The 12,441-nt window shown below is 40.3% G+C and overlaps 1 protein-coding gene and 1 non-coding gene across 4 annotated transcripts in view; one reads left to right on the plus strand and one right to left on the minus strand.

Moving 5' to 3' along the window:
* The window catches only part of Virma (vir like m6A methyltransferase associated), a 70,660-nt gene that overhangs the window by 16,818 nt on the left and 41,401 nt on the right, over positions 1-12,441 (minus strand). For all 3 annotated transcript variants that reach the window (XM_037202396.1, XM_028871583.2, XM_028871585.2), the window contains exons 11-16: positions 11,911-11,993; positions 7,912-8,005; positions 7,003-7,547; positions 6,263-6,498; positions 5,421-5,673; positions 2,062-2,279 (exon numbers count right to left, since the gene is read on the minus strand). In XM_037202396.1, the coding sequence (XP_037058291.1) occupies positions 2,062-2,279; positions 5,421-5,673; positions 6,263-6,498; positions 7,003-7,547; positions 7,912-8,005; positions 11,911-11,993 (1,429 nt within the window). The remainder of the gene's footprint in view (positions 1-2,061; positions 2,280-5,420; positions 5,674-6,262; positions 6,499-7,002; positions 7,548-7,911; positions 8,006-11,910; positions 11,994-12,441) is intronic.
* On the plus strand, positions 2,943-3,068 carry LOC114694628. Its single transcript, XR_003734728.1, has one exon. It is a non-coding gene; the product is annotated as a U6atac minor spliceosomal RNA (small nuclear RNA).

The raw sequence follows: 12,441 nt of genomic DNA on the forward strand, positions 1-12,441 counted from the left end.
GGTGTCTCTTGTTCACAAACAATATAACACCAAAAAAGCCAGCTCATTTCTAATCTTCCATTAATTTTTTTTTGGGGGAGGGAAGGGACAGGCTAACCTCAAACTCACAAACCCCCCCGCCCAAGTCTTCCAGGTGCTATGATTACAGGTATGTATCCCATGCCTGGCACTTACTAAAAAACCTCCGTCAAGTAATAAACTTTCAAAACCTATCACAATGCACTTGCTAGTTCCCCATTTAAACTTCTTTCCACGATGCGAGGGTTTTCTAGCATCAGAGGTCAGCATTATCTCAGAGACTAGCTGGGGAAGCCTAACTGAGGAGTTAAAGAAAAAGGAAACCAAGGGTAGGGAGCGGAGGCCAAGGATCTTCTGCTTAGGAACCAGTTGGTAAATATCTAGGCTTTGCAGGCTAACACAACTGAGCATTCCTGCTGCAGCCTGCTGGCACAGCGGAAGTGCTGGGCAATGCACAAATGACGCCTGCGGTCCAGCGATGCCTTCTTTGCAGTCACTACAGACAACTGGGCTCAGCTTACAGTCCAGTTTACCAGGGCCAACAGACTTTGTATGACAAACCCCCTCGGTGTATGTCTAAAATTCTGATCAGAATCTATGCACTTACACAGTTCTTAGCTTCAACAGAATTTCAAGGGCAAACCATTTCAATACTCAATTGTCTTTTAAGCTACAACATAACCAGCCAAATGGAAATAAGTATGATATCAACAAGCAGTGCTCCCATTTACCAAATGGTCAGGTTGTGAGATGCCACTGAATAAGACTATGGTAAAGCAATAAAGAGAAGATCAGCCTCCTCCTCTTGAAAACTTTTTAACACAGAAAAGTTTGACGAACAGGGATAAAATCAAACCTAAAGAAAAAGATAACGCCAGGCGGTGGTGGCCCACGCCTTTAATCCCAGCACTCGGAGGCAGAGGCAGGCAGATCTCTGTGAGTTCGAGGCCAACCTGGTCTCCAAAGTGGGCTCCAGGAAAGGTGCAAAGCAACACAGAGAAACCTTGTCTCAAAAAAACCAAAAAAAAAAAAAAAAAAAAAAGAAAGAAAGAAAGAAAGAAAAAAGATAATAATGGAAAAATAACATGCTCAAAACTAGACCACCACAATTACTAGTGACTACATAAAACCTTAAGAAATGAGCTATATTTGTGAATGCTCTATCAAAAACTACAGTCTGTACTGAGCATTCGGTTCATAGCTATAATCCAGCGGCTAAAACAGGAGGATTACATTTTCCAGGCCACCCTAAGCTATCGAACAAGGCCTTGTCTCAAACAAACAACCCCAAACAACAATAACAAGAAAAATCTACAGCTAGTCTATTAGAATGTATTCTAGGAAAACAAAAAAACTGGCCGAGCCAGGACATGGTAGTACATCCTCACTACTCTGGAGGCTGAGACTAGAGACTGAAGCCCAGGCATCTGAATCCAACCTGAGCAACATCAAAAGGCTGGTCCACATTGACAAACAGAACAACCCTGACGGTAGGATGTTCTGGGAAGGTTAAGAATCAGGGAACTCAGATGCAGTACTGACAGAAAGCAAAAAGAAGGTCTGCTTTAAAGAACAGTGTGACGCACGCCTTTAATCCCAGCACTCGGGAGGCAGAGCCAGGCGGATCTCTGTGAGTTCGAGGCCAGCCTGGGCTACCAAGTGAGTCCCAGGAAAGGCGCAAAGCTACACAGAGAAACCCTGTCTCGAAAAACCCAAAAAAAAAAAAAAAAAAAAAAAAAACAGTGTGGCAGCGTTTGATTGGGTTAAATAGTCACCTGGCACATGACCCAAAAACTCCATCAAGGTATTTAGCCAAAAGAAATGTTTTCAGATGCCAATGGAAGCCAGACTTATACAGACTTCTAACAGTGCCATTCATTCATTCAGACACTTAAAAAGATTTTAAATCCATTACTAACTGCCAAAGAAACTCTGCCATACACAGAATTTTTCCTACGAAAGAAATCATCCTTTCAACCTTTCATAATAAGTACAAATTAACTAAATGGCAGGGCACAGTATATTAAATTCTGCAAAGCCTACCTTTTTAAGTGAAACAATCCATAATCATGCTCTGCAAGAAACATCATTGTGCGAACACATGTCAGTAGACAGTTGTAACTGCTTTCGGAATTAGCTAGAGTCACGAGCAGACAGTCACAAATTGCAGTCATCAACTCTTTACTTGGTAGGGAATTCGAGAGCTGTTCAAGCTCAGAGACAGGACCTTCGGAAGGGCTTGGCAAAATAAGTGCGATGTCCTGAGGAGGGCAGGAAGAAACATTTCAAAATGATTATCACTATCACTCCTGGCTGTTATTTCTGAACACACACCACCAACACTTAGCAACAATCCCATTACAATATTATCGTTGGCGGCTGGAGTGATGGCTCAGGCATTAAGAGTACTTATTGTAGCCGGGCGGTGGTGGCGCACGCCTTTAATCCCAGCACTCGGGAGGCAGAGGCAGGCGGATCTCTGTGAGTTCGAGGCCAGTCTGGGCTACCAAATGAGTCCCAGGAAAGGCACAAAGCTACACAGAGAAACCCTGTCTCGGAAAAAAAAAAAAAAAAAAAAGAGTACTGATTGCTCTTCCAGAAGACAGGGTTCAATTACCAGCACCCACATGGGTCACAACTATATGGAACTCCAGTCCCAAGGGATCTGATGCCCTGCTCTGGCCTCTGCAGGCAGTGGGCAAGTATGTAGTGCATAGACATGCAGTAAACAAAACAACCATACAAGTAAGTAAAAATTTTTGAACATTATTGTTATGGTCCTGTCCAAAACATATTCAAACAGATAATCAACAAATGATCTCTTATAAAAAGTTACTATAAGAACATGTATCTAAGAAAATAGACAGTGATTTCCTTTATACTATTTTTTTATCTTTAAAAAAAAACTTCCAAAATTTATCTTCCATTTATACGAAAGGAAAAGAGTTTAGCATTGACTTTGAAAAGGATAGAAGAGTTGCTTGGGCCTAACAACATAAATACATATAAGGCATTATTAGCTGCTTGCTGGCATCTAACTAGTTTTTTCATCTCAGACTCAGAAAGACCACCACTGCTCTCTCTCATATGTGATCCTAGCTTCTCATTTTCATGTTACTTGTGTGGGACTGAGTGTGGAGTAGATAGCGAAACTAGAAAAGGGATTATGTGAGGGAAGAAGAGGTTTTCAGGGGGAGGTGCTGTGGGATGGTCTGTATGTCAAATGCTCTGATTGGTCAATAAATAAAACACTGGCCAGTGGCCAGGCAGGAAGTATAGGCAGGAAAAGAAGAGAGGAGAATTCTGGGAAGTGGAAGGCTGAGTCAGGGAGAGACCTGCCAGCTGCCACCATGACAACAAGCAGCATGTGAAGATGCTGGTAAGCCACGAGCCACGTGGCAAGGTATAGATTTATGGAAATGGATTAATTTAAGCTATAAGAACAGTTAGCAAGAAGCCTGCCACGGCCATACAGTTTGTAAGCAATATAAGTCTCTGTGTTTACTTGGTTGGGTCTGAGCAGCTGTGGGACTGGCGGGTGACAAAGATTTGTCCTGACTGTGGGCAAGGCAGGAAAATTCCAGTTACAGGGAGGACTGGAGAGATGTGAAGATGGAGCACAGACTAATGCAGACAAAGGGCACAAACACAGGTGGGAGTGTGGATGGAGAGGAGCAGAGGAGACTGACCACAACACAGCATGTCTGAAAACGCCATCTTCTCCTGCCAGGGTCAGTGTTCTTCAGGGATGTGGCCTCTGATAGCTGCCCATGCTCTGGTAGATGGCCCTACACCCAAGTATGTGCTGGGGACACTAAATGGACTCAGTGGGTTAGGGGAAAAAAGAAACACATGAAATTGGTAGATAATATTGATGAGGAGACAGGAAGAACTGGGGTGGACTGGAGAGGAAGGAATGAAGGTGAGGTGTGGACTTGATCAAAACACATTATATGTGTGTATGAAATTCTCAAACATATTTATACTTTACAATAGAAGAGAGAAGATGGCCTTTATAAGGAACTGAACTTGGCAGTTTCAATTTTAAAATGGTTAAAAAGCTTTGATAGTGAAATACCTTAGATCAGCCCATTATTCATAAATTTAGACTCCTTTTAGATTATAGAGGCTTCTAGAAATAAAACTTTTTGGCTGAAATTTTAGTACACTTATCAATATTAGAATTTAAAGCTTCATAAAGAGGGACGAATAAAGCAAACAAACTTTAGGCACAATCTTCAATTAAATGTGTCCCTCTACTTTTTATACTTTTAAAATTCAAGCTTTCCAATATTAAGCATGTCAAGCTAATTACATGTAAAGAAACAACCACTACTCACTACAGAAGTCAACTGTGCTTTCAGGGGTACGAAAACACAGATCTGCATCAGAAAGCAAATGGCATGAAATCTGAGTGAAAGGCTGCTCTAAATGAAGGCTGAGTGGAAAGGAAGTTAAGGGGTCCTAGCCTTACTCAGCAGTCATGTGACTCAACGTGATACTTAAACACCAATCACAGAGGCCTTAAACTTTACAACTAGGTCCACAATTACAGTCTACCACTGCTGAAAACAAGGCACACACAAGCCTTCAATGCAACCGAACATAGGCTTTTACTAAAAATATTGTCTGGGAAAAAAAAAGTCACACATCTGTTGACTAGTTGGCATGAGCATTCTGACTAGCAAAACTGCACTGACACGTGGAAATGTTCTCTAAAGATCTCAAACAATGGAAACAGATAGAATTTCTGTCTCATGAAACTATAAACAAGTCAACAATACAAACAGCAGGAGAAAAGCACTACTGGTCAAGAGCAGCTGTGAGCACTGGTCAGAACACACTAGGGCTGCGGCGACTCCCCCTGTTTCTCAGTTATCCAAAGGAAGCAGGCATGTGGCACACACTGCCATCCCAGCACTTGGGAGATGGAGGGAAACCAGTAATTCAAGGTCAGCCCTGGCCTCACAGCAAGCTTGGGGCTACAAAAGATATAGTCTCAAAAGATTAACCATACAAAGAAATTATTCTCACATTGACTTAACCAATATCAAAATTACAAAACTGAAGAATGCCTTCATACATAGTAATATAATTAGGAAGGAAAGTAATACAGTAAATATTAATTAGCAAAAAAAAGTATTGAAAATTAGCACAAAAACAATTACCTAAGGTGGCAATACTACCACAAAAGGCAACATCTCCTCAGAGACCCAAAAGCTAAGCCAGAGAGAACTATGATGCACTAGATCGGCTTGCTTTTCTTCCACATACCAAACTTACTTCCTATACAGCCCAGGAGTGATACAGCACAGGCAAGCTCTTTGCTCCCAGCCAAGATTTACAAAACACAGCACTCAAGCACACATCAACATACACAATGATGATAAAAAACCGAATACCTGGTCACAGAGAGACTGCAAAATGGACGTGACATATTCCACACACTGCTGTCGAATAACACTGTCCCCAGGAGACCGTACCAAAGCTAAAAGATCCTGGAATATCTCTGCGTATCTTTCATCACCTTTAATAGTTCCATTAATTAGATGTAAAATAGCTAATTTACAAGCTTTGTGTGAAGCCAGAGCATCGAGGAGAGCAAGCAACCTGGTGGTCTGGCTAGTGTACTGCTTTTCTTTATCTTCTGAAGTGCTGAAATAAAACCAATGCAGTCAGTAAACAAGCTGCTGGATTTTAAAGGCATCATTTAACATTTTCTATATCCAGTCACACAAGTTTTGCATAAAATATACATCTCATTCCTTGGACAAAATGATAATTTTATAAATGAAGATCTTTGATAATATACTTCACCTTTTAGAACTGCAAAACTGGGACAGGAAGGTGACTCATCAAGTAAAGGCACCTTTGGAACAACCCTAGTGACCTGAGTTCAAACCCCAGACCTCATGAAGGAAGGAAAAAAAGCAACTATAGAGTTGTCCTGACCACACACACATAAGCATGTATATGCACACATGTACATATTACACAATAATAATAAGTCAAAAAAAGCGCCAAATCAAGACCTTCAACCTAACTTGCATATGAAATGAGGAGATAGTCTTCTAAAGAAAATAATTTACATGTATTAATTTATGCATACATGTGTGCATGTGTGTGTATTTACACATCCATATGTTACCTGAGCCTACTAAACCCTAGTTTCCAAATTATGTAAAGGAGGGTATCTGTGTCAAGAGCAACTTGAGGAAAACTTCTTAAGGTGTAATGAAAATACCTTTGCAAGTCTTCTACAATCAAATCCAACACAGTTCTCATGATCAGAAGAGCAGTTGGAGATGCAAGGTCACACAACTGAACACAAATACGCCGTAACATATGTTGAATGGGCTGGCAGGTTGTGCCAGAGAAAGAACGAACTATTTCTTGGAGCAACTTTGCTTGAACATGAAGGTGCATGCTCCACAATTTTCGGGTGTTGAGTGCCACTGATATATCATGTGGCTCAATAACCTGTTAAAAAAGTATAACGTGTATGTACATAGATTTTTAATATTTATTATAGTCGCAAAACTGTTCAGGAAGAACTGTTATAAAAAGAACACCTTTACTGCATGCTTAAAACATAATTTGCTATTACATAAGCAACTGTTTGCATTCAACAAGTCTAAAAAAAAACCATTGTTCTTAGGTTGGCAGTCAGTTGAGCAGAGTCCATTGGTGAAGCAATCTAATTGGCAAATTCTAGAACACGATAGAGAGGAGAAAAAAAGATTTGAAATAACAGGAAAATGTAAGTACAAGCATATACAAAAACATAACCAAACTCACTTTGACAACAGGCATTTAAAATGTTACCCCACATTTCCAACTTGCTCCAGTCTCATCTCGCCCTCCACTCAGGTACTCTGTCTTTGGGAAGGAGGATGGAGATTTGCTTGGCTTTGACCAGCATCCCTGGCTTTATCTAAGGAGCTAGTGCAGTCATTACAAGATGCATGTGATAGGAATTGATACCTGCGTGGTCTGCATGGGCAAGGGAAGAGGCAGCAGCTCTGAGAGGAGAATGAGTCCAGAGAAGAAGCCTTCCGGAACCTTCAAGATGGAAGAGAGCACTTCCTTTAACATTAAAGACCAAGTATTATTGGCCAGGGTCTCTTCAGAGATTGTGAGCTTTTCATTAACTCCTTGTGTAAAAGTCAGTAAGATATCAATGATATCGTTCTGAATTTTCTGCTCATCACTATCCAAACGACCTGAGAGAGGAATAGAGCACAGGAGCATGTGTAAAGTAACAAGTGCTGAAGGAACACGCATGTCCTTAAACTCAAAGGATCCACCTCTCAGGAGCTCCGTCAACATAGTTTTAAGAAGAGTGAGCGTGCAGCGAGCCACTGAAATAGTAGTAACTCTGTGAAGGGTAGTCCCCATGTTCACATGGAGCCTCCAAGGCTGCGTCAAAATAGTGTTCAATTTTTGCAGAACCCGAATAAAGGTGTCCATTCCTTCAGCAGAAAAAAGCTGAATAACAGCAAGGTTCCATTTCAGGTCCTTCTGTTGACCTTTAGATAGGATAAGGAAGGAATAAGAAAAAACTAATTACTTACATGCTAATAATCGAGAATATTTTAAACAGTTAATAAATTATAGTTACACTAGGCTTAAAGTATGGCATTTTCTTTAATATTTATTTATTTTTTATTATTTCTTGTGTTTTTAATGTGGTTTTTTTTTTTTTTTTTGGTTTTTCGAGACAGGGTTTCCCTGTGTAGCTTTGTGCCTTTCCTGGAACTCACTTGGTAGCCCAGGCTGGCCTCGAACTCACAGAGATCCGCCTGCCTCTGTCTCCCGAGTGCTGGGATTAAAGGCGTGCGCCACCACCGCCCGGCTGAGTAAGGCATTTTCAAAGTATATTAATTCTATTACCTTCAACAGGAGGCGGCGGACAGGCCACATTACAGAGAACACGTAAGGCAGTGGTAAGGCCAACTCCTTCTGCAGTCATCAAGTTATCAATATTCTTCAAAAAATAAAAGCAGACAAGGTTAAGGTAGTCGGAAAATATGAGCCTCTAGAGGTAGACTCTGTGCTTGCATGTGTGAGACCCTAGGTTTAGTCCTCAGCAGAAAGCTTTAGGTGCACACCATTTACACTTCAGCATGTTTTAAGCTGGTGGTGCATACCTGCAATGCCAGCAGCCCTCAGGAGGCTGAGGTAAGGATGACAGTGGCGAGTTTGAGGCTAGCCTTGGGTTACAGAGTGAGTTCCAAGGCAGCCAGGGTTAGACACAGTACCCTGTCTCAAAAAATATACCAGCAAACAAAAGACAGCATATAAGAAAACCCTAGTACTAAAGAATTTTATGTAAATTATTTCACCTTGGGTACATTTTTTCTTACAGATTTTTCATTTTTTTTCTTTTTTTTTTTTTTGGTTTTTCGAGACAGGGTTTCTCTGTGTAGCTTTGCGCCTTTCCTGGTAGCCCAGGCTGGCCTCGAACTCACAAAGATCCGCCTGCCTCTGCCTCCCGAGTGCTGGGATTAAAGGCGTGCGCCACCACCGCCCGGCTTCATTTTTTTTAATTTTTTAAATGATTTATTTTTATTTTATGTGCACTGGGGTTTTGTTTGCATGTATGTGTGTGTGTCAAATCCCCTGGAACTAGAGTCAGACAGTTGTGAGCTGCAGTGTGGGTGCTGGGGATTGAACCTGGGTCCTCTGAAAGAACAGCCAGAGCAGCCAGTGCTCTTAACCACCGACCCATCTCTCCACCAGCATCATAGGGACATTTTGTACTGTACAATATTATATAAAGAAAGATCAAATGTAATACATTTGCATAGTCCTAGTACTAAAACAAAGCCAGTAAATAGAAACCTAAGACTCGGGAGGCAGAGGTAAGTGAATCTCTGTGAGTTTGAGGCCAACCTGGTCTACAAAGTGAGTTCCAGGAAAGGCTCCAAAAAGCTACAGAGAAACCCAGTGGGGGGGGGGGGGGGTGGATTTAAAATAAGCCGTGCAGTGGTGGTGCATACCTTTAATCCCAGCATTTGGGAGGCAGAGGCAGGCTCTATGAGTTTGAGGCCAGCCTGGGCTACAAAATGAGTTCCAGGACACCCAGGCTATTACACAGAGAAACCCTGTCTTAAAAACCAAAAACATAAAACAAAACAATAATTTAAAATAACCTTTTTTCTGTATACCCATTTTATATTATCTTCTCTCACAAACAAAGCAATGATAATGCTGACAGCTGAGCTCTTGTGTTCCTGGGTTGTATTGCTGTTTTTGTTTTGAGCCCAGGTGTCACTGGGATGCCTGATTAGCCAGGAGCTTTAGTTCTGCTCCCTCTGCCTCCTAAGTGGCTAGAATTGCAAGCATGCACCATTGTTCTAGACTGAATTTGAAAAGCCCATGGTTACTAAACCTTTATTGAGACTTAGGGGGGAATCTTGGAACATTTATAGACTAAATAGCATTCATTTTTTTAAAATGCAGACACCAAAAAGAAGAGAAAAGGGGTTGGGGATTTAGTTCAGTGGTAGAGCGCTTGCCTAGCAAGCGCAAGGCCCTGGGTTCGGTCCTCAGCTCTGGAAAAAAAACAAGAAGAAGACGAGAAAAGACAAGAAATGTAACTGTTTTCTGTATTTAACAGCTGACTACATTTTGTTTGCAAACACCAAATAGTTTTGTTTACATTTGTAGCTTTCACAGACTAACATTATAAATAAGTTTATAACTTGAAAAAAGTTACACTAAATGATTTAAGTATCCCAACTTCTAAGTCTCAGGGCATAAGCTTTAAAAACAAACAAAAAAATCTAGTCTCCCTAATATGCTTCCATTTCCCATTGCCCCTTTCCCTCCACTTTTTTCTTGCAGTTGTACAAATTACTGAGACAACAAGAAATCCTAAGTTTCAACATTGGATCAACTGTGTTTAGCATATCTTAGGATAGGAATTACTTATAATATCAAAATTAACAGGACAATGATCTGAACAGGGTGTGGTGGTACATGACTGTAATCTTAGGACTCAGGTAGAGGTCAAAGTTCTAGAACCAGATCTTATCTCAAAACAAAAACCAAATAGAGATAAATATAAAGTTATGTAAAAATCAAAGTTTTGTTTTTGTTGTTTTGGTTTTTTGAGATAGGGTCTCATGTAGTCCAGGCTGGCCTCAAACTCACTATGTAGCTGAGGACAACTCTGGACTGACCCTTACAGGTGTGGACGACCACACCCGGTGTACATGGTTCTGGGAATGGAAGCCAGAACATTCTAGGCGAGCACTCTGCCAACTGAGCTACCTCCCTACCACGGTTTCCTGTGCAGTCTCTGCTGGCTTCCAACCTGCAATCCTCTGCCTCAGCCATCCCAGTGCTGAGACTACAAGGATGCACCACCACGCCCAATTTGAAATTTTAAATTATAGAACATAATTTAATTTCTTTTCTTTTTCCTCTTTCCTTCCCTTTCTCATGTAGCCTGAGCTGCCTTGAATTACTATGTAGCAGAGGATAACCTTAACTCCTGATCCTTCTGCCCTCCCTTCTGGAGCTGGGATTGCAGGCACATACAACAACAGGCATGTGTAATTCAATTTCTAGAACTAAACTTCTTATTAAATACTGTAGTTCAAATCACCTTACTGCACATGTCATCAAAAATCACCCTGCATGTCCACATAAACAGAACACACAGTCTGAGTTTACAGAGCGGTAATTACTAATGAACGAAAAAGAAAACATTAAGTTTCACCTGCCGTTTACAACACTGTTAAGAACACAATGGCATCAAAGGAAACAGAATATTCCTAAGAGCCAGGCATGGTGGTATCCACCTTTAATCCCAGAACTCAGGAAGCAGGGCCAGGCCAATCTCTGTAAGTTCCAGGCTGGTTTGGTCTACACAGTAAGTTATAGACCAGCAAAGGCTGGCTACACAGTGAGACCTTGTCTATTAAGAAAAAAAAAAATCAAAAACCCAATCTACAAATATATATATATATATATATTCTTAAGAGACACAGAAGGAAAAGAAGACAAGAAGGAACCACTGCAACACAAGATCTGAGGCAGATAACTCTAAATACCTTGATATTACTTCAAAATAGCAGCAAACGGTCAATACACACAAAGTACTTTAATAATATGCTACAAATGCAAAACCAAGGGGGCTTTCACTCTCATACGCAACCACACAGAGCTCCTCAGCTGAACAGTAGGGATAATTCAGTCTGTACTGATGTAGTGTCAAATGTTTGTATGTATGCCTTCAGCCCGTCTTGCTATGCTGTCCACTGGGTCAAGTAAGAAGAAAAAGAAAAAAAAACTTCCAAGATTAATGATGAATGTACCATTTCTTTTATTATGAAATATTCATGAATTTTTCAGTATTACTATTATGAAACATAGATTTCACAGATTTCAACTATAATGTCACTATCCAAAATTAATAACAGAAAGAACAGGTTCACACGGGAATTATCTGGAATTGGCTATCTCAATTTTCACCTAAACATTCTGAGTTAAATTATTTCATTAATTCAGGTTTAAGATACCATTAGCATTTAACTTGAAATGTTTTTGTAGTGCCTAGGAGACAACTTGGCAGATAAAAGCTTTCCAAGAAGCCTGGTGATTTTTGTTCCATCCCTGGACTCCATGCGGTGGAAGAGGATCCAACTCCCACAAGCTGTCTTCTGACCTCCATACAAGGAGTAACTCGGATTTAAACAGAGCATCATATGCATGTGTGTTCATGGACATGATTATCTACATCCAAGTATCAAATATTGTACTACAAGTTAAAGGGGCCAGTCAAGGCCATGACTTCTACATTATCTAGAAAGTAACTTCAATATTATAACTATGTATCATCACAGTTTCACAACAATCAAAGCCCTTTTAACTTTTACTTACCTGTTTAACATATTCAATTAGATTTGGGATGCAGTTAATTTCAAATCTGAGGTTTTTCAGAGGTTCAAGCCACTTGCCAAGTTCTTAGAAACAAAAAGAATAATCTATAATATTTTTAAATGGAAGTCTTTATAATAAAACATTTCTCCCCAAAGGAAAACATCACATCTGCAATCATTTCAATTACCTAGATTTTACAAAAGGATGAACTCTGGTGTCTAAAATCTTTTTCTGTTTTTAGGCTAGGTCTCATGCTATACCCCAAATTGGCCTCAAATTCATGATCTTCCTGTCTAAGCCTCCCAAGTGCTAGGATTACAGGTACGTACCGCAAAGCCCACTTCCTACATATAATTCTTTACATGTGCTTTCAATATAATGAAAACGGAGCCTTACTATATATGCTGACTCAAAACTTAGTGATGACTATTAGTTATCTGAATGCTTATCCCGTCTACCTAATTAAAACAAATTTATTGTGGTAGCCAATGAAAACACTAAAACAAGATTTATAAATATGATTATAAGCCA

This window comes from Peromyscus leucopus, chromosome 2 (genome assembly GCF_004664715.2).
Source record: "Peromyscus leucopus breed LL Stock chromosome 2, UCI_PerLeu_2.1, whole genome shotgun sequence".
NCBI lineage: Eukaryota > Metazoa > Chordata > Mammalia > Rodentia > Cricetidae > Peromyscus > Peromyscus leucopus.